Source organism: Carcharodon carcharias, chromosome 14 (genome assembly GCF_017639515.1).
Source record: "Carcharodon carcharias isolate sCarCar2 chromosome 14, sCarCar2.pri, whole genome shotgun sequence".
Lineage (NCBI taxonomy): Eukaryota > Metazoa > Chordata > Chondrichthyes > Lamniformes > Lamnidae > Carcharodon > Carcharodon carcharias.
The window spans coordinates 17,733,294-17,756,011 of record NC_054480.1 but is presented as its reverse complement, the minus strand read 5'-3'; the positions used below and the strand labels follow the sequence as shown (position 1 = coordinate 17,756,011).

General features: G+C 39.4%; 1 protein-coding gene across 7 annotated transcripts in view; it reads right to left on the bottom strand.

Annotated features, from left to right (window-relative positions):
• Positions 1-4,757: 4,757 nt before the first annotated feature.
• The window catches only part of cyldb (cylindromatosis (turban tumor syndrome), b), a 28,582-nt gene continuing 10,621 nt past the window's right edge, over positions 4,758-22,718 (bottom strand). For all 7 annotated transcript variants that reach the window (XM_041203763.1, XM_041203768.1, XM_041203766.1 and 4 more), the window contains 11 exons: positions 19,861-20,213; positions 17,500-17,665; positions 15,368-15,509; positions 14,419-14,526; positions 13,222-13,301; positions 11,172-11,238; positions 8,699-8,828; positions 7,691-7,799; positions 7,033-7,151; positions 6,687-6,891; positions 4,758-5,173 (listed from right to left, as the gene is read on the bottom strand). In XM_041203763.1, the coding sequence (XP_041059697.1) occupies positions 4,998-5,173; positions 6,687-6,891; positions 7,033-7,151; positions 7,691-7,799; positions 8,699-8,828; positions 11,172-11,238; positions 13,222-13,301; positions 14,419-14,526; positions 15,368-15,509; positions 17,500-17,665; positions 19,861-20,213 (1,655 nt within the window). In that variant the 3' untranslated portion in view covers positions 4,758-4,997. The remainder of the gene's footprint in view (positions 5,174-6,686; positions 6,892-7,032; positions 7,152-7,690; positions 7,800-8,698; positions 8,829-11,171; positions 11,239-13,221; positions 13,302-14,418; positions 14,527-15,367; positions 15,510-17,499; positions 17,666-19,860; positions 20,214-22,718) is intronic.

Here is a 22,718-nt window from a genome sequence, read left to right as displayed (position 1 = left end):
TACTTAATGTTTGAACATAACTGGTGTAATCTATAACTAAGAAAATCTTAAGTTTAAAGCTACATGTAATGCTAAAATCAGAGACATAATTGGACAAAAATGAATGCTGAGACAAAGGAGATATGAGGAAGGTTATCCAAAAGCTTGGGCAAAGGTAGATTTTAAGGAAGGCCTTGATGTTGGAGAGGTTTAGGGAAGTAACACAGATGGGGAAGAGCAATGGGGATACTATTCATTTCTTCATGATGCCAACCATTAATTGCAATTCTTGCTGGGAAACAATCAGGCCATCCCTGTTGTAGGCTGTATTATTTCATTTATATGCGAACATACAAATTATGAGTAGGCCACTTGGCCCCACAAGTCTGCTCTGCCGTTCAATAAGGTCATGGCTGATCTGATTGTAACCTCCCTCCTACCCTGATAACCTTTCACCCTTTTGTTAATCAATCTATTTAGTGCTGCTTAAAAATATTCAAAGACCCTGCTTCTGCTGCCTTCTGAGGAAGAGAATAAAAGACTCACAACCCTCTGATAGAAAAATGTTCTCCTCATCTCTGCCTTAAATGAGCGACCCCTTATTTTTAAACCGTGACCCCTAGTTCTAGATTTTCCCACAAACCATTGCCAATTGTTGTAAAAACCCATCTGGTTCACTAGTGTCCTAGTCTGGTTCTAACCTGATCTGGTTCACATGTGAGTGCAGACCCACAGCAATATGGCTGACTCTTAAAAATGCCCTCTGAACAAGGGCAATTAGGGATGGGCAACAAATGTTGGCTTGGCCAGTGATGCCTACATTCCATGAATGAATTTTAAAAAATAATTTACTTGTATAAATTATATAATCAGCATGTGACAATGTACACTATAGGTACCATGCCAGGCATAATTTTCTATTTGGATAAATTTACTTATGTAGAAAATAAAAAAGATTAAACAAATTATAACTTTATAGAACTAATTTATTTATAGAATAACTATTAGAAATATTATTTCTATTTTCTATAGCAACAGATTTACTGACCTCATTCCTGCCTTTCAAAATTCTTTTGTGGGATGTGGTTATCGGGGATTGTCTATAAATGCTGGCCTTAACAACATTGGTTTACTTGACCATTTCAGAGGGCACTTAAGAGTCATATTACTGTGGGTCTAGAGTTACATCTAGGCCAGGTGGTATGAGGACGTCAGATTCCTTTCCCTTGGACAGAAGTGAAGCAGGTGGGTTTTTAAAACAAGCTGGTAGTTTTTTTGTCACCATTAGTGACACTAGTTGTGATGGTGATATGATGGCTTGTTTTACAGTCCACAAAACATGATCTTAAATTCATTAATTGAAATGGCTGGAAAATTGGGCATGACAGGTCCACAATTTTCCATAAGAGCTGACTGTGCCCGGAACCAAAGATTCAGTTCTATTCAGTTCAGTTCATCCTCTTCAACTTCAGGCACTCTATTGCTCTCCTTACATACCTTGTTCTGATGATGAGTCTACACTGGTCCTCTCCACAGATGCTGACTAGTATCCTATTTCCAGCAATTTGTGCTTTTCTTTCTAAAAGCAACCAAGTGTTAAATGTCACACACTGCCCTCCTCCTCTCTGTGGACATTTTATATTATTACCAATATTTAAAGTTTGAAAAACTTATGAAAATGAGGTCACTGAGGCACCTGGGACTTCATGAACATCATTCCCAATGGTTGATGGATAGAGAAAAAAACTGAACAAATGAGATTGGATTGGGGTGACTTAGAATCAACTTGGAGAGAAGTGAAGTGTGTGAAAAAGATGAGATTATAGGGAAAAAGAGAAACAGGAAAAGATTTTTAAAAAATTAACGCCACAAAGAACTATTTTCTACCCACAGTTGTTACCTTTCTGGGTGTGAGAGATTAAGTAGTATGTAAGGATTGTATATTGTCATTAGCAGGATCCTTATGACATGAGATAGCAGCCCAAAGTATCTGTGGTGAGATTATTTTGCATTAACGGCACAAATGCAGCAATTTCTTAACACCTATAATGATTTGCCCAAGGCTAATGGCAAAGCCGCATAATTTGCCCAGCAATTCATGGCAATTTGCAGTTCATTTTCTTGCAAAACAAATTGCTATTCTTTCAGCACCATGGACCGACCATTATTTTCCAATTTTTGGGTCCTTATTTGGTGCCTTTTTTACTCATTCCCGGGATGTCTGCTTTGCTGGCTAGGCCAGCCTTTATTGCCAATTGCTAATTGCCCTTGAGAAGGTGGTGGTGAGCTACCTTCTTGGCACCACCCACAGTGCTGTTAGGTAAGGAGTTCCAGGATCGAAGGGACAGCGATATATTTCCAAGGCAGGATGGTGAGTAATTTGGAGGGGAACTTCCAGGTGGTGGTGTTCCCATCTATCTGCTGCCCTTGTCCTTCTAGATGGTAGTGGTCATGGGTTTGGAAGGTGCCTTGGTGAATTCCAGTGGTGCATCTTGCAGATGGTACACACTGCTGCTGCTGTGCATCGTGGTGGAGGGAGTGAATGGTTGTGGATGTGGTGCCAATCAAGCGGCTGCTTTGTCCTGGACAGTGTCAAGCTTCTTGTGTTGTGGGAGCTGCACTCATTCAGGCAAGTGGGGAGTATTCCATCACATTCCTGACTTGTGCCTTGTAGATGATGGACAGACTTTGACGTGTCAGGAGGTGAGTTATTCGTCACATGATTCCTAGCCTCCAACTTGCTCTTGTGGCCACAGTATTTATATGGCTGGTCCAGTTCGGTTTCTGGGGATGATGGTTGGATCCTCTCTTGTTGGAGATGGTCATTGCCTGACACTTGTGTAGAGTGAATGTTACTTGCCATTTGTCAGCCCATGCCTGGATATTGTCCAGGTCTTTCTGCATTTGGATATGGACTGCTTCAGTATCTGAGAGAGTCACGAATGGTGCTGAATGTTGTGCAATCATCAGTGAACATCCCCACTTCTGACCTTATGATGGGAGATCATTGATGAAGCAACTGAAGATGGTTGGGCCGAGGGCACTACCCTGAGGAACTCCTGCAATGATATACCGGAGCTGAGATGACTGACCTTCAAAAACCACAACCATCTTCTTTTGTGCTGGGTATGACTCCAACCAGCAGAGTGTTTTCCCCCTGATTCCCATTGGCTTCAGTTTTGCTAGGGCTCCTTGATGCCACGCTCAGTCAAATGCTGCCTTGATGTCAAGGGCAGTCACTGTCGCCTCACCTCTGGAGTTCAGTTTTTTTGTCCATGTTTGAACCAAGGCTCTAGTGAGGTCAGGAGCTAAGTGGCCCTGGCAGAATGCAAACTGGGTATCAGTGAGCAGGTTATTGCTAAGCAAGTGCCGCTTGATAGCACTGTTGATGACCCCTTCCATTACCTTACTGGTGGAGGAGAGTTGATTGGCCAGATTGGATTTGTCCTGCTTTTTGTGTACAGGACATATCTGGACAATTTTCCACATAGCTAGGTGGATGCCAGTGTTGTAGTTGCAGTGGAACAGCTTGGCTAGGGGTGCAGCTAGTTCTGAGCACAAGTCTTCAGTACTACTGCCGAAATATAGTCAGGACCCATGGCCTTTGCAGTATCCAGTGCCTTTAGCCATTTCTTGATATCACGTGGAGTAAGTCTAATTGGCTGAAGACTGGCATCTGTGATGCTGGAGACCTCCGGAGGAGGCCGAGATGCATCATCCACTTGGCAGTTTTGGCTGAAGATTATTGCAAATGCCTTATCTTTTGCACTGATGTGCTGGGCTTCCCCATCATTGAGTATGGGGATATTTGTGGAGCCTCTTATGGAGGAACACTGATTCATCAGCTGAGGGAGGATGGTATGTGGGAATCAGGTTTTCTTGTCCATGTTTGACCTGATGCCATGAGACTTCATGGGATCCAGAATTGATGTTGAAGACTCCCAGGGCAAATCCCTGCCTACTGTATACCAATATGCTGCCACCTCTGCTGGGCCTGTCCTGCTGGTGGGACAGGATATACCCAAGGATAGTGAAGTCTGGGTCATTATCTGTAAGTATGATTCTATGAGTGTGTTGCTGTTGCTTGACTAGTCTGAGAGACAGCTCTCTCAGTTTTAGCACTAGCCCCCAGATATTAGCAAGGAGGACTTTGCAGGGTCAATAGGGCTGTGACTGGCATTGTCATTTCCGGTGCCTAGGTCGATGTCAGGTAGTCCATCCGGTTTCATTCCTTTTTTGTGACTTTGTAGCAGTTTGTTACAACTGACTGGCTTGCTAGGCCATTTGGCCAGAGGGTAAGAATCAAGGACGACAGATTGTTTAAGGACAACAGATTTCCTTCCCTAAAAGACATTAGTGAACCAGATGGGTTTTTACAACAATTGATTATGGTTTTATGGTTAGCATTAGACTTTTAATTCCAGATTTTTATTGGATTCAAATTCCACCATCTGCCATGGTGAGATTCAAACCCAGGTTCCCACAGCATTACCCTGGGTTTCTGGAATACTTGTCATTGGCCACCAACTGTACTAATGGAAGATAGTCACATGCTGATTATATACTTTATACAAGTAAATTATCTGATTTCCTGAATTTGCAAATCCAGCTGTTACCCTGTTGCTCCGTACCAAATGGTCAGCAATTTCTATAGCACAGCTACCATGTTCTCCTCCCAAAATCTAGCCAAGTCATTTTGGCTTTATTTTCTGGCCAATAAATCACCTGAACACATCTGTGTTAACATTACAAACACTGGGTGAAAATTGCATCCAATATTAATATAAAATAGGTTTTAATTCAGAAGTCGAAACAAATCGCCTTGTTCACTGTGTTATTTCATAATGCAGGGCAGACTATTTGATAAAGATAGTACAGAAGCATTTGACAGACAGACATTCTTTCCCCATTGAATGATCTGCTCCACACAAGAATGTAGAACACTAAAGATGTGACTATTTCCAATCACTTATTGGAAGGTGCAGTTTCATTGTCAGCATTTTGAGCTCTGTTGTGCATCATTTATACAAGCACATCCTTGGGCTCTGATACATGCACATATAGGCATCACAGAAAAGTCTCTTAGCAAATCCATCAAGCTGCTTCAGGTCTGTATAAGCCAGCTTGTCCTCTGACATCATCAGGTAATCACCTATTTGTGGACAATCTGTTATCTCTGGAATATTCTCATCACCTAGAATAAGGAGAACAGGTTGGTCAGTGAAAGTAACCTTGCATCAAACTATGCATGAGAAAATGAAGTAGATGCTTGCACTGTAGAAAGCAGCAGTTTGTAAATCTATATAATTTTTGTACTCACTTCATTTAAGTACATAAAATTCTTATGTGCATATTACTTAAGAGTAAGGCAAGAAAGCAGACTGATGACAAATATAAATGTGACAGGCAAGCTTTAAAACATTCATTAAGGAAGAACTTCTTTACTCAAACAGCAACATGTTTGAAATAATCTCAGTGCAGAAAAATTTAGCACTGATAGCTTTAGTGGGTCAAATGGCTTCAGTTCCAACTTTAATAGAATGTGATTTTTTTCTTTTTAAATGTAGTATCTTCGTCCTTAAAACATGTCAAAGAGCTTAAGATCCAACAAGTTGCTTTTTGAAACGCAGAGAAAGGTAGGGTCACTTTGCACACAAAGGTCCCACAAACAGCCATGAGACTAGTTAATATGTTTCTGGTAGTGGTAATTGAGGCATAAATGTTGGCCAGGACACTGGGAGAACGCTGTTCTTTTCTGAATAGTGCTGTGGGATTCCCAGAGTCCACATTATTAGCTATACTTTGGTATTGTTGTCAACAGGCAGACGGGGCCTCAGTTTAATGTCTCATCTAAAAGATGTCATCTCCAATAATGCAATAATCCTCTTCCTGGGATTTAGCCTGAACCACCATCTTCTGACTCCAAGGTAAATGTGCTATCATCGCGGCAAATTAAACCGTATGTTCTTATCTATTGTTAGAGGCAAGGTATGGAACCTGTGTTATCATAACATCTTTAGAGTACAGACAGGCAGGTGGATGTTGAGCTGTAGGAAGGGATGACTGATTTAGGTTGATGGCAGACAGTAGTTGAATAATACAAAACAACAATAGCTCTTACTTTCAAGAATATCAGAATACATGAGAAACTGGTTTGTGTTTTAGATGGAAAGGAAAGATTACATATTGCCCACAAGAACAGGTCCAGAGAGCTGATTTGAGATTCTAGCTCAGCAAGTATGTAGGTTTACTTAAAGTTGCACAGCTACTGTTTCACTACCAGAGCAAATTTGATATGCCATCAGATGTGCAGTCCACTTGACCAAATTAAGCTGCTCATTGCTCAGTAGCTAACAGAGATGGATTTAGGAAAGAGGCAAGCTAGGAAGAGATGTTGTAAACACTGACCTAATTTCCATACCCACAGAATCAGCCTTATTTTGTATAGTTTTAAATTTGAATTTAGAATAATACCAATATACAAAGAGGTCCCACATTCAGACAGTCATGTGGATAATGCAGATCATTAGAGTTGCTTCACTACTACTAGCTAGCTCTTTTCCACACTCCTCCCTCTCAAAGAACACATTTTATTTCCACTACAGGAAGTTAATGATTAAAATAGTCAGAAATGGATGTAAGTTAAGGGGAGTCTTTTGGAAAATCCCAATTAATTTTGCTTTGTGAGTGCAATCAACCGAAATTACCAATTCGGTCAGCCATGCTGTCAAAGAAAAGCCAAGAATCTTTGCCGGGCCCATATTTTACAAATGAAACATAATGGCTGGTTTCAATACAAAGCACTGCAAACAGTTCCATCCTGTGTCGTGGAAAAGGGGATCTGACAGAAACATCTCTTGGATATGGAAATTTTCTGAATTGGTGGTCTTTCCTCTTCTTATGGGAATGAACCTGGGGTAAATTCAAAAAGAAAAGATATTAGAACAGTGGGAGCCTAGTGGACTCGATTCAAACTCATGTCCCATAATTGAAAAGAGTGGTCTAACAGACTTAGACCTATGCATTTTTAATTTAAAAAAACAGTACTCTTACCTGATTGTTGCAAGCATAGCAGTATTGTTTTATGACACCTGGATTAAGAGTTGGGTCCAGAAGACACTGAGCACATTCATACTCTGCCACTTCTCCACAAATGAAGCACTGTCTCAGAGCTGCAAACAACCACATTGCCATATTCTTTATACAATCTACAGTGTATAATTGACCATCACAGCTTTTGGCAAATTTAGTGTCACTCCCACCCAACTCTATATCATTGTGTTCCTAGCTGTGGTGGGTCAGTGGGACAGGACATACCAGGCAGTGAAAGTGTAGGAGTCTGAGATATTGGTTGATCAATAGATGTGCATAATAACTTGCAGAGTGGATTATAATACCAATTGCATAATTGATAGTGTCCATGATATAAAATGTGAGACAATAGTTATTTCAATCTCTATACTGTATGTGGCAGTCAGTCATAATCTGCAATAATTACTAATAGGCACTGCTAAATTACATTGGCTTTGCTGTAATTATGTTGTTCACCTAGTGCAGCACTAATACTAGGAGGTGGGTATAAGCACTGTACGACATGTTTACATTTACTGCTAGTTAATCTACTTGTACAATTACATACCATTAAGCAAAAGGAAACTGTATTGCCTTATGATATGAATGGCAGAATCACCAACATAGAACTGATACTTGCCATTATTAAGTAAATCTGTGATATCTAGTTCCAGTGAGGGCATGATCTTTGTGAACATTTTAAACTGTTTTCCAAACCGTGGCATCTGAACCAACAGGCATAATGGGATCTGAAATAGAGACAATGCCAAAAATGGTTTCAGAGGATCCTAACAGGTACTGTCACAGCTCAAGATCATATAGGTTAGGCCAAGTAAAAACCTTGCTACCCTGCCCCAATCTCCAGCCTCAAGATACTTAAGCCCCCCATCCTTCACTGTACTGTGCAATACTTAAATTATCCGCATCAGCCATGGTATCCACAACTTTCACTTTACTGCCGAATTATTGGCAGTTTTGTGTTAAGTGAGGAGTAGTGGGGGTGTAGGAGAAAGCAAGTTCCCTTAATTGAGCCCCCACGGTCAACAGGGAAGAGATGCTGATCCTATTGGTCTGGGAACAATTTAACCCAAGCCTCAATGATAAAATGACAAATGTAACAGATTACAATATAATTGTTTTTAAAATCTATAAACAGTGAAATTCATTATAATATACCGCACCCTTAACAACACATATTAGAGCTTCCTTCATAAACCATAAAAAATTAAAAGCCAAGAAACATATGACGAGTGATTAATAGATTTTTTATGATCAGAAAGCATGAAGAGTGTTGAGGCAAATCTACTCTTAACTCAAACTACCTGATAATTCAGTTTTTTTTAGCCCCATGCAATGCTACACTGCTTACTAAAATTAGTAGATAGTTTGTTTATTTTGCACTAAAATTGTTTGAACTATCAGAAGACAACTTGTATTTTAGAATTTAAAAACACCCCTCAAAATAAAGTTAATTGTACCATATGGAAGGTAGGTCATTAAGCAATAATGATAATTAAGATTGATAAGGTTTTATTTCTGACACAGCTCAGTATTACGCAGAGTAACACAGAACAATATCCTCAACACTTAAAAGATCAAAAAGTAAATAAAGTGGTCTCAACAATTTTGAAAAGAGACTGTAACCAACCTCCTCAAATTTTAAATCACAAGAGAGAAACGATCTCTCTAGCAGCAACTGTACCGTTGGTACGCTCAGTTTCTCATCTTTCTCCAGGATTATCTGATAACAGTAGCTCTCTTGAATTTTCTGGCCAGACCTGAATAGTGCACATGAATAATAATATCACACAAACCTCTTGGACTCATATCAATGAATACAGCCAATGTAAGGTAACCATAATTAGTACTATTAAAATGAACAGATTTAAGATTTGTAGGTGGGGTTGGAATCTCAAAAAACTGAATCAGAAGGCATTGTCCAAGGTGGCACACTGCATCAACATGTCACAAGTGAGGAGGCACATGACACACTAACACACCATGCCGGGAATTTTGTCAATTTTAGTCCAGGTCACGAAGGAAATATGAGAAGGAAGGAGAAATGCTGATGTTAGAATTCTCAGAACGAGTTAACTGTCTGTTCTATGATTGCTACCTGGCTTAAACAGGTTTTCAATACGTGCATGGTCACTGCAAGCAACTGTAATCGAAGTGACAACATTTCAGTATAAATCGTGGGAATAGAAAATTCAGCCTCTAATCTCCATGATACCTCTATTTTCCAGTTATTGAATTAATTTATTTTTAAAATTTGTACAGATACAGCTGGAGTTTGCAGTAGCCTTCAAAACGACATTGTGGCCTCAGTAATGGACTGTTCCCCTCTAATTCTCCATCACGGTGTTTAACTGTAATTGCCTTACTGTCACTGTTTCATTGTATAGTTTAGCCACTTTCACAGGATTAGTTCCACAGCCCAATAAATTGCAACAGCTCAAAAATACAACTATTAAGTTGTAAAATATTAACCAGTTGCGAGGGTTGATTAACTTAGAAAACAGAGTTGCAACTACGGCTAAGCCTTGCAAAGTCTAAAGGTGAGTAAGACGTTACTATAGATAACAATTATTCAAGGCCAGCAGGATATCCAAGTTGATACAGGACACAGAAAATTAAACTGCTTCTCTCCTGTCTATAAGGAAGCAACAGGTAAGTTCCAGTATCCATATTTGCACATTTTTATTGTGTGCATTGCACTTGCTCCCCAAGTACATCTAAGTTGCAGCCAACAAAAACACTGACAAAAATGTTCAATCCAACCATTAACACATTAAAGGGAAACTCTAGGCTCCAAACAAATTGCATTTAATACACAGAAAGCTACTCTAATAAGAGTAAGCTCCTAGCATTTATTTTAATAATTTTCTCTACATAAAACTGCATTTCAAAGGTATGGTGCATATTCCATGGTCAATGATGAATGCCACTGACCCTGAAGAAAGTTGCCCACAAGGCTCTAGCAATCTCTGTTCCATGGATTTCCCCTTCCCTGACGTCAGTTTGTTCTGACACCAAGTCAAGTAAATTTCCAGGTGTCCAGTGATGCCATCAAGAAGTGTAAACAGCCAATCGTATTGCAAAAGTCTCTCAGACTTTTACCTGTATGCAGTCTGAGGGGACTTCAACGTCTCACCATCTGGAGAGGTGTAGAATCACTGAGAGCAACTTCTAGATTTCCATGTTTAACTGCACACGTACAGATTCCAGAATTTGCTGTCAGTTTCAGTGGAGTAATGATGGAACCCTCGTAGCAGCCCTACTTACTTACCCCAAAATCCAGGTCTCCATGTTTCCCACTAACTATGGTTGAGCCATTTATTACTTTGGAGCTATTCTTAGTAGCCTATTGTCCCAGATATCACACTAACTAACCCCCTAAACAAATAATAGGAAACAGTAAAATGGGAGATTACTTTTATTGCATTCCTAAATAGGTTTTGTACCAATGATTAATCAAAAGCATTTTTTTGAGATAGCAGCCACAATATCAAGATAAGACAGAAAATCCATGCACTGAACTCTCAAGTTTGCACTTAAGACTGCACAGTGTGACATCTCATGACAACAAATTTCTTCACAGCAGCTAATGATTGCTCAGAATAGACTACAGCATCAACTTTCAAATGGATTTCTTCTGTGTACAGGAACTGAAAATTGAAATTAGAAATTAGAGCTAATTATCATATGTTGGCTGACGTCCAGAGTGTCCCTTGATTTTAAACTTTTGTCTGAGGTCCTTTAATGGGCGATAATATCACTAAGTATAACAAACAACTACATAGACCAGCAGGTCCCAGAAGCAACTCAAGGACTATGCTGAGTAACCTGAACTCTGATCAGCTGGGCAATAATTTGAGGTTTACAATTAGTTTCAGCTTCCTCAGCTAGGGAGGGAAAGAAGAAAATCAATCTGCCAATGAACATCAAGTGAGCTAGGATTGAGATCAACTGATGATCATCATGATTCAATATGTCCTATCTAAACTGATATGAACTGAGCCCAATTATGAGGTACCAATGAGCAGTTGTCACTTGTGAAACTATGTCCTGGCAACATTCAGTGTATTAGGAGGAAAGAAGAGAAAAAATTTAAAAGCTACCTGATCTTTAGCAATGGATCTACTGCCAGGACTTCATGCAGAAGGACATTGATAAATTCTTCTGGATCTAAATTTGAAAAATTGCACAATGTGTTCATATTTATGTAAACAGTGTTAATCACCTTAGTTTTATATAGTAACAATAGTTGAAGAGATATATATTGTGCATGATTCTTGGCATGCTAAGTCAGCTGACAGTCTGATTTGTCAGAAGTGTGTTAGAGCTTGTAAAGCACCAAGTATTATTACACTGGGAGTGTGTCCCTTTAAGGCTACAAAGTCTAACTGATGTTAAATAAATATCAGGCAAGATGATTCAAAGGTTAATTGCTATTTAAGCTACAGATCAGTATAAATCCTGTGGGAATGTCAATCAAGAGACCGAAGATTGTTTGGATTCTTCTGTTGCTCTTTTTCTGGGTATTGCAAATAACTACCATTATCTGCCTTTATTTTTGAACTGTTTTCCCTTTGGAAGTTTGGATTAAACAAAATCCGGACAAAAATGTGCATGAATCCTATCTATATTATAAAATATACATGCATGAAAGAACGCAAGCGCAAAAGAGACCATAAAAAAGAATCATCTGCTTAAAACAACTAATTCTGAAGATCATAGTGCTGCTTGAACTTATGCTAGGATACAGAATCAAAGAATATTGAAAGAGAAAGTACAGAAGTACAGCAGATAAGCTAGACCATTGAAATAATGGCCACAAAAGTAATTTTATTGTTTAATAATATACACACAGTGCATCCACAACAATAAAACATGTAGCTGGGCAAATCTGAGGGACAGGCAGATGCCAACTCAACAGCCAGGTGTCCTGAACAGCGATTTAAGTCTGTTCCATAAAACCACAGGGTAACAACATGAAATCTGAGCCTACAGGATCAACTGTGCTGACATGGCTCTTGAGTTTCATTATTCCACTGTTAGGGCTGTTAAGACATAGAGCACCGTGCAGATAATTGGAGAAATAGAAGAAAAAGGTAGTCACCTAAGCTGACACGTCAATATTGACCATGACCATGGGGAGACCTGCATTGCACAAGTAACTCTGACCTCTGCCTCCAAGAGGAAGGACAGGAAATGTATGAGTCTAATATAATACCAAAAAATTATGGCAATTAAGAAACAAATATGAATACAACCTTACAGTATTAAGAATTGTACAAAGTTCCATCCCTTGCATTCAGTGTCATACCATAATGTTTCATGCTTTATTCAGTTCTCTGTAAGACTGCTAATTACAAATATTGTTCTAATTAAGTATAATTAACCATCAAAATAAAGAGAGTTTAAGTTAATGCCATAATGTCCTTCACCAACAGAAACTTGAGCTATATATAAAAATGAGGTCAAGTTTTGGAGAAAGATAGTTATTACATCTAGTGGGGTACAAAATACTTTGATGGAACATGGGTTAAAAAAATTTTCTGGCTCTAGGAAATAAATTATTTTATATACATAAGATATAAAATATATTCAGTGGGGAAAACAATATTGCACATATAAATGGAGTATTGAAGATAGATTTTTGGTTTACAAATTCATGTAACAAATCAGCAATATCGCAAATCAACATGCTATAATTTTTTTTATTCATTGGATGTGGGCATCGCTGGCTAGGCCAGCATTTATTCCTCATCTCTAATTGCCCTTGTTCAGAGGGCAGTTAAGAATCAACCACATTGCTGTGGGTATGGAGTCACATGTAGGCCAGAACAGGTAAGGACAGCAGGTTTCCTTCCCTAAAGGGCATTAGTGAACCTGATGGGGTTTTACAAGTGACAATGGTTTCATGGTCATCATTAGACCTTTATTTCCAGTATTTTTAATTCAAATTCCACCATCTGCCATGGCAAGATTCGAACCCGGGTTCCCTTGGTCTCTGGATTATTAGTCTAGTAACAACAGCACTATGCACTATACAGTATCTTGACAGGGTAAGAGAGCACGAGGATATATGCAATGAATTCATACATTCTGGACTAAATGAATTAGTTTCTATAGAATGTTACTTGTGCAAAAAAAGTATATAGTTACCTTTCTCTGCTGAAATAAACGTGTCACATCCTAATAGTTTCCTCAGTTTTGTCACCTTATCTGCATTCACAACCCCAGTCCTAGGATCAAAGGATTTGTTGGTTAACCCTTGGCGTCTTGAACACTTATTTAAAAATCCGGATCCTAGGTTACAGAAAAAATTACAAAGTGCAATATTTCAGAATGCTTCTACACTAATCATTTCCCTTTTTGTCACCAAGGCAGTATCTCTTGTTAGGTTACAGTTCCATGAGTTCAGGCATACTTCCAGTACCCTCTTCATGTGGTCACACTTCAAGAATAAATGTAAAGAGTATTAGACTAGTCATCTGTTTAGGCAATAAAATGAGAAATAATTAATGCACATTGGAATTTTTGCTGATTTGGGTTAGAATGGAATTTTGATTCAACTAATAATGTCACTGTTTGCAATCGGTTAACTCCCAGAATTTGAGCATAATTTTCTGACACTGAAAAGCTTGTAGGCACTGTACAATGGATAGTTAGGAATTTTGTTGTTTTATGCTAAGAATAGGAGGAAATTGATGGAATCTCACTGAAAAATTTCATTCTGTTCACTCGTATTTCACCAGCTTACCATAAGTAATCAGCCTTACTTTACTAGACTGCTGCTCAGTCTGCCTTTGAAAAATATGGGAAAATGTATAAATTGACAAATGAGAGATCACAAAACTCAGTATAAGCAACAGTTGGTCTATTGTTACAATCTCTGGTCCAAGCTGTTATTTAGCTGGGTACTGTGCAAAATAGGCGCGCTCCATATCTTAAGATATGGGAGTGAACTGTTGATTCTTAATCTAAAAGAATATCTTCTACAGTAGTGTTGTGAAATTTGTAACAATCCTGTCCTCAGACTTCCGCATAAAGGCAGGAGGGGTAACTATGTGACGATTAAGTGCAATTCCCTTGCTAGTTTTCTCTATTTGAATCAAGAGTGCTGAGGCCAAATCTAGTGCCTCTACCATTGCACTGGCTGAGGTCAGCTAACTTAGCATAGACTAAGAATTCAATCAAGGATATTGCTGCTCTGTAAGAATCAGCTTCTCACCATCAGGGATGGCAACAAGGTGCAATCAGCGATAATTCTTACCAAAACTTTAAAATCAGTGAAAAGATAAAAATTATAGTAATCTTCAAATCGTCAGGTACAGGATTGCAAGTATGATCCTCACTCACTTTCGTAGTGGGTTGACTATGTCTTCCCTTAGTACACGTTGAATTTTCTCGTTGTGTCCTCCAGGCATATGAAGTATGCTATCCAACACTGATGTGAATGTGAATAAGCTGGGAAAAACATTTTAAATAATGAAATGTGTTGTGATGTAAAACACAAACCAGATCTGATTTAATAGATCCTATTACATACAGTTATAATGGTTATCAGACTGGGAATGAAATATTTTCTACCATTGGCATTTGGTGTCAGCATTAAGTACCTTTACATAAGCTACAGCATTAGCCAAACTGAAAGGAAATGTGGATGGAGCTGTTTTTCCTGACTTAGCTTTAACAGATTCAATCTATTTTTCTCCCCATTTGACACATCAAGATCAATCTACTTCTAGGTATGAAATCTGAAACAAGTACTAGAAGGCACACAAACATGGCATGGCAATTACACCAATTTTCCCACTCCATTTGGACACTAGTTCGTCTTGCTCATAAGCGGAGACTGAGAACTCAAACTCTACGGGCATTGCAGGTGTCAACCCACAACTCTGAGGCTGCACCCACTTAAGGGCCTACATATTATTCAATAATACACATTCGCCACAACATTGGAAAAGCTTCCATTATTGCTGAGAGCTATTCCTTTTTTCAAAAACAAACATCCTTGTAGCCTTACAGCAAGGTGGCTAATGCAGTTATAATTATACAGCTACTTGGTAGCTGTGAACTGCATCAAGACTTTCCAAGGCACAAAACTTTCATTCCATCATCAGTCTAACCTAACTTCAACAACTAGAAGCAAAATAGTGTCTTAATGAGACTACACCTGGTCAAAAACAGAAACTAGAGTTTATGATCCTCATCACCATCTGCTGCGTGCTTTCAACATCAGCCCCTTCACAAGAACAGCAGAATCTTACAGCAATTGATTTGAAACTAGAAACATCAGTCAAACCTGAAAATTGTGGAGTCCAAATAGCAAGAATTGTAATGCCCCTGAATCCCTTTCATTCTTCCCTTCATCAGTTGTAGTGCTTCATCTTCTCGCACTGGTGGGACATCCTCTTTTATGGCCAGGCAATCTTGGGCTGTCTTCACTTGTAATTGAAACAGACCAAATTAATATTTTCAATACTGACACTGATCTGCATTAAATCTTAATTATCTCAGCAATCCAGGAGCTCCATGGTTGGAAAGTCCAGCACCATGCAGCAATGAAAAAATGATTAAAATTGCAATCCCCAGTTGAATAGGGCTACAACATAAAACACTCATCTAAAACATAGAAAGCCTAATCCTGAAGATTCAATGATTAGAGGTGAATTACTTGGTTATAATTTAATAGGAACAATCTCATTCCTTGCTCTATCCGCAACTCAGGTGTGTAAAAATGTAAGTCAGCCATATCAGTCACTGGCAGGCAGCACATTCTCAGCCTTTGTTTTTGGCAGTTAATTAGCTCAGTCTCCACAACAGAGTTTTTCTTTTTCCTTATTCATTCATGGGTTGTGGGTGTCACTGGCTAGGCCAGCATTTCCTGACTTGGAAATAAACTGCCATTCCTTCCATCGTAAGTCAGAAGTGGGGATGTTCGCTGATGATTACACAATGTTCAGCACCATCCGTGCCTCCTCAGTTACTGAAGCAGTCCCTGTCCAAATGCAGCAAGACCTGGACAATATCCAGGCTTGGGCTGACAAGTGGAAAGTAACATTTGCACCACACAAATACCAGGTAATAACTATCTCCAACAAGAGAAAATCTAACCATTGCCCTTTGACATTCAGTGGCATTACCACCACTTGAATTCCCCACTAGCAACATCCTGGGAGATACCATTGACCAAGAACTGAACTGAACTAGCCTTATAAATACTGTGGCTACAAGAATAGGTCAGAGGTGTGATGGAATGCTCTCCACTTGCCTGGATGAGTGCAGCTCCAACAACACTCAAGAAGCTTGACACCATCCAGGACAAAGTAGCCCACTTGATTGGCACCCCTTCCACAAACATTCACTCCCTCTCTAGCAGCAGTGTGGAACATTTACAAGATGCATTGCAGAAACTCACCAAGGCGCCATAGGCAGCACCTTCCAAACCCATGACCATTACCATCTAGAAGGAAAAGGGCAGCAGGTACGTGGGAATTACCACCACCTGGAAGTTCCCCTCCAAGCCACCCACCATCCTGAAATATTGGAAAAATTGCCGTTCCTTCACTGTCACTGGGTCAAAATCCTGGAACTCCCTCCTTAATAGCACTGTGGGTGTACCTACATCACAGGGACTGCAGCGGTTTAAGAAGGCAGCTCAACACCACCTTCAAGGGCATTAGGGTTGGGCAATAAATGCTGGCCTAGACAGCGATGCCCACATCCCATAAATGAAAAAGAAAAACTGAAGGTGGTTGGACCTACGATACTACCCTTAGAAAATTAAATGATAAAGTAATTTATAATTCCATCCCCTTCTAAGTGCTTACAGATACGAAAGCAGCCAGCTATTATCTACTCTAACCAGGCAAATTCTGTTTAATTTTATCGAAGGGCAGAAGTAACAGGATACTAATACTGGAGCTCAGAAGAGTCATACGGACTCGAAATGTTAACTCTGTTTCTCTCTCCACTTTTGCTGCCAGACCTGTTGAGTTTTTCCAGCACTTCGTTTTTATTTCAGATTTCCAGCATCCGCAGTATTTTGCTTTAATTGTACCAATACTGGTTCACAAGCTTGGTAAAGCAACCTCACACCAGAAACATCAACATGTTTACTCCACAAATGTTGCCTCACCTGTTCAGTGTTTCTAGTATTTTCTGTTTTCATATCTGGTTCATATGCTGAATGAAAACTTACAGGTGCTCAAGCACTTTGCACAGGCTTCTCTGCTTCTGCAGCATTCTACCAACAGATTTCCGATAGTAAATTTGCTGAATTATTTCAGTAACAGGTGCTTTATTCTACCCCCCATAAGGTACTACAGCATTCAATTTACTCCACAGACCCTGTTCACCATTACTTTCCCAAGGTCACAACTCTCCATCTAAATGCTGAAAATGATTATGGCAGAAAGCAAAGGATGATTTTACCTGGTGCATGAATGGGACTGTTAGGTATCGCCTTTGGTACAGTTGAAGAAAAACGGGCATCTGGTTTACAGTTCCATAACGGTTTAAAAATTGCTTTGTTCTGTTCACAATTGAAATAACGAATTTGCTCAAAAGTTCCATCACTAGCATCATTTAGTTCATAGTCCTATAAATCATTTTAAAAAAAGAGACAGAAGTATTACTTCTCAATGGTGGAGTGCCAAAATCTTTTTAATGTTACATCCCCATTCATCAAATATATCATATCTAGTCGACTGGCAGTACAGAATTTGAGCACAGCTGACAAAAGGCACACACTGTCGAAGCTTTACTTCTTGTACAATGTTGTTAGTGCATTACGCTACTCCTCCCACAGGGTGTTTAGATGTATTGCACAACTACTGACATGTGCACAAGATATTCTAGAGGTCAAAACTTGTCCAGGTTTGCTTTTTTCTGATTGGGGTAGCTGGTGGATGACCAAGGTATTGCAGCAAACTGTTTGATAATGTCACTAGTCACTAACCCATTGACATCTTTAGACATCCTTACATATAATTTTCAATTTTTAAAAAATGTCATGTTACATCCAATTTGTGAAATTGCCCATTTCTTGAAATTGGCAGCTTACCTGCACAGTTCATGAAACTGCCAGTTTCACCACCCAATGGGCATTGAAAAACTTACATGGTTCATGAAATGATCAACTTTTAGGAATGAAAAATAAAATTTCATTCACAAATGTATAATATGCTTAATTCTGTTTACTGTCCTATGTTACATCCAGTATTGTATCCAATCCATTCAGATATAGCTTATATTCATCAATAACTACAATATAGCAAAAACAAATAAAGAAACAATTCATACATGCAGAATGTGCCTTTATTCAATTTACATTTCAGATTCATTGTGACATCCAAACATTTCAAATTCATTGGTTTATGTTCTGTTGTATTTTATTCAGGATCACACCCAAACCATTCAGATAGATTATACATCAATGTTTACAAAAACAGCACAAATACAATTCATACATATTTAATATGCCAGCACCGGTCAACGTTGTCACAGGAAAGGAGACCTGCTTCCACACAGGAACATCATCTTGATAAGCAGGTACTCCTGCAGTGACATCTCTGGAAGCCTTGTCCACCACAAACACTTTGAGCATGTACAATCTCACCAGGGCAGAGTTATTCTGGTAGAATGCCTTCTGCATTCAGTAACTGCACTGCACAAATTCAAACTGATTCCTGGTGAGTGTGCCTTTCACAATCCCCTTAGCAGTTCCAATGATGTAGCCAGTCCCATCTTTTGCCAGCACCACACCTATAACATTTGGTGAGTCACCTTTGCTGTGATCAAATGCAGACGCTGGAACAGCCATATTGTCTCCAACACCAACAGCCCGAACTGACCTTGTGCTGTGTGCCATCATCCGCTTGGCTTGCTGTGCATTGTCCTGGTGTATCACCTTCCTTACACATCTGGCAGGATGAAGTTCTTCATCAGGTTTAGGGTCATTTGTAGTGGATGATCCAGAAGCCTGCTCAGCGTAACTCATGGAGGATGGTCCCGGGGATATCTCAGGATCGTTCATGCTGCATGATCCAGGGAATGACTCGGGGTTGTTCATGTTGGGTAGTCCAAGGGCCAACTCAGGGTCATCTATGGTGGATGGTTCTGAGACTAGCTCAGGATTTTCCATATTGGATGGTCCAGAGAGTAACTCGGAGTTGTCTGTGGTGGATGGTTCTGAAGCCAGCTCAGGACTGCCTATGGAGGATGGTCCATGGGCCAGTTCAAGATCAGGATTTTCCATGTTTTCCTCAAGAAGTCTTTCCAGTTCTTTTTCTTCAATGGCTGTGGAGATTCTGTTGAGGAACTTACCTGGCAACTTTGGTCTGAGACCACACCGTGGTTTGCTTCCAGTGGAGTCCTTTGTAAGAAACCTTCTTAATAGCCTCATGGTAACTGCTGTTCATTGCCCACTGAACTGGTCCTTTGAAACTTATATTAAATTTTACACTAACCACCATTTGTGCTTTTGCAGGCAAACTTGCTTTCCCAAATTTACAATGCTCATGCAGTTATTGAGCAACTTAGTACTTGATGTTAAGCTTATACACTGCAACAGGCTTGAGCAACAATTCCACAAATAAGATTTTAAAACTCATATATAGTACTAGCCAGTTCATGAAATGAGCAATCAAACTGCCTATTTCATGATAGGTACAACGGGTTTATCCAGTTTATGAAATGGGGTCTACCAGTGCCCATTTCATGAAATGGGCAGTTTCACAAATTGGATGTAACATATGCACATGGTTCAGAAAATATCCATACACTCATACTCACCAATTCAATTCCTGCCCAGCGACTGTGGTGGCCCTCTGGTGTACCAATCCATCTAATAACTCCATAGACTATAGCATTATTAGGCAATTTCACTTCCACCATCGATTCAACCTCTAGAGCAGAATTTTCACTCTCTGCAAGTTGAGAATCAGGACTGGATGGGGTGGACAACTCAAAATTATGAGTTTTAGAAGCGTAGTGTTTACAATTCTTTGAATAGTCTGACGTGGAAACAGAGGGTAGAAATAGGGTTGAAACTTCATTTGATTTTTCTCTGCCCATTCTTCTAGGAGACAAACCAACTTGTTGGGGTGGACTTCCAACTGGGGACTTATTCCAGTTTTTTGTATCTCCTAAGAAATTAACAGGATATGGTCAAACCACAAATATTTCATTCAGACTGAAAATAACATCCTATATGTTATCCTATTCTAACATTGACTATATGGGGCTCCTCGGGTGCGTTTTACTACTCATGGCTTTTTGAAGGTAAGAGATAGATGAGGGAAAATGAATCCCTTCCCAAATTCACCCAATACTCTTCAGTGAAGTGTTGACAAAGACATCAAGAGCATTGAAGTAAAATCTCCATGGGCTGAACTCAGGTGTTAACAACTGGAAAACAAATTACATACAGACACATCAGTTAAAAATCAGAATGAGAGAGAGATAGAACAGTCAATTGGCCTTGGGTTGAATGAAGCTCATATTGAAGCAAGGTCTGAAAATTAGTTTGCCAAGTTTCACCTAGTTTGTTGTGTGCACAAGTCCACAGCACAAAAAGCCCATAATTCTGCAACATGTCTATCATCTCATTCTTGATAGATCATGCAGAAAAGGACTCACATTTTAAAGCGCCTTTCACAACCTCAGTAAGTGCTTTACAGCCAAATAAGAAAATCTTTGAGGTGCAGTAACTGTTATAATTTAGGGCAACACAGCAGCAAATTTGTGCACAGCAAGGTCCCATAAACAACAATGAGATTCATCACCAGGTAATGTGTTTTGGTGAAATAAAACAGGAAATACGTGAAAAACTTTACAGGTCTGACAGCATGTGTAGAGAGAGAAACAGAGTTAATGTTTCAAGTCTGTATGACCCTTTTAGTGATATTGATGGGTAAATATTTGCCATTTTACTGAAACAAACTCGCCTTTTCTTTGAACTGTGCCGTAGGCTCTTTTACATCTAATCAAGGGGGCAAACAGGGCCTCAGTTTAACATCTCATTCAAAAGATGGTATGTTCCACAGTACAGCGCTCCCTCAGCACTGCACTCAAGTGTCAGCCTCAATTAAGTGCACAAGTCTCTGCAGTCTAGTTTGATCAGGACAACACCTGGTACAAGGAATTGAATTTTTCTCACAATTGCATTACAGTGGCTTCTTTACGTTTTTGTTTTAGGACAAATAATTGAAGTGGCAATGAAGAACTGTTATCCTACATCCACTCTATTCTCCATCTGACTTGAGGAACCTTAAATTAAATCACAAGTACAAAAATCCCTGACACCAAAACCTTTCACATTATTTCAATCTTCTGGTTGCTAATGTAGAAAATACATATAATGCATTTCATACTTAAACATTCTACAGTTAAACACTAAACGCCTGAATGGCAATTACAGCAAATATTTCCAGGCACCTAAGTAGAGTTATAATAGAGTCTTGGGTGGAGGGGGAAAAAAACTAATAAAGCCTTCATATACTTTCCACACAAATGCAGTAGGGGGTAAGTTTTCAAACTGGACTCCGTGAGGCATTTTTGAGCTGTTCATAAGTTTATGTGTCTTTGGGTGGGTTGCAACAGAGGAGGAAACTATTTGCCTGGACAGTCATTCCAGTTGCTCAGCAACAATCTGCATAGTGAGCTTCTAAAATTCAGAAAGAGTTGGGGATGGGCGGTTGAGAAACAGACGGTCATTGTTAGACTCCACCTCATTGACACATTTATGTAATTAATAAGGCTCAAGTTATCAAATTGTACTGTACGTAAGTTTAGAAATGGAAAATCTTAATTTCTATGTATTATTGGAATATTAAGAAGTCTTTAAGTTGGCATTTCTAAGTGTAAAATACTGTTGTGTAGCTTTTAGAAAAAAAACACAAGTGAACCAAGGTTATGGTTGGGACACATGCTGCATTTGGGCTCCTGAGTCCAGCATTAGCAGTAAACAGAAGCCAAAACTGGGATACTGATTGGCTAAAAGGATGGCCTGAAGGCTAGAATTGTAGAAGCGTATAAGTCAAGGTTAATTTGATGTAGGGAAGCCATAAGTACTTCTCCCATTGATCAAGAATTGTAAATATAGGGTGCAAATTGAGGTTAGGTTGTTGTATGGTAGCCATGAGCTCACTTCTTGTTGGTAGGTGTTACAAATATTTGGGAAAAGTTAGTTGTATTTACACAGGTGCTCAGACTTGGGCTGAATGTTGCAAAAGCTGCCTGAAAAAAGGGTATAAAAGTAGAGCAGCAGCTTTGGGGTATTTGCATTTGCCAGGGGTACCTTTAGTTTCAGGAGACTTGCTAAAAGGAGGCTCTTGCCAGAAGAGAGTTAGGAGCTAGTAGTTGTGCCAGGCAAGGTTTGGGGTTTACTGCAAGAAACCCAGAGCTAAATATAGTTTAGGGTTTGCTGCAAGAAACGCAGAGTAACTAAAAGCTAGGGATTGCTGCAAGGATCTACAAGGCGCAGGATTTTCCGTAAGAAGTCCAAGGTGTTAGTATTAGATCAGTATTAGAATTCAGGTAGAATTTATGGTGATACACTGTCCACCAATATCCATTACAAGCCTACAGACTCCCACAGCTACTTCGACTACAGCTCCTGGCACCCCGCTTCCTGTAAGGACTCCATCCCA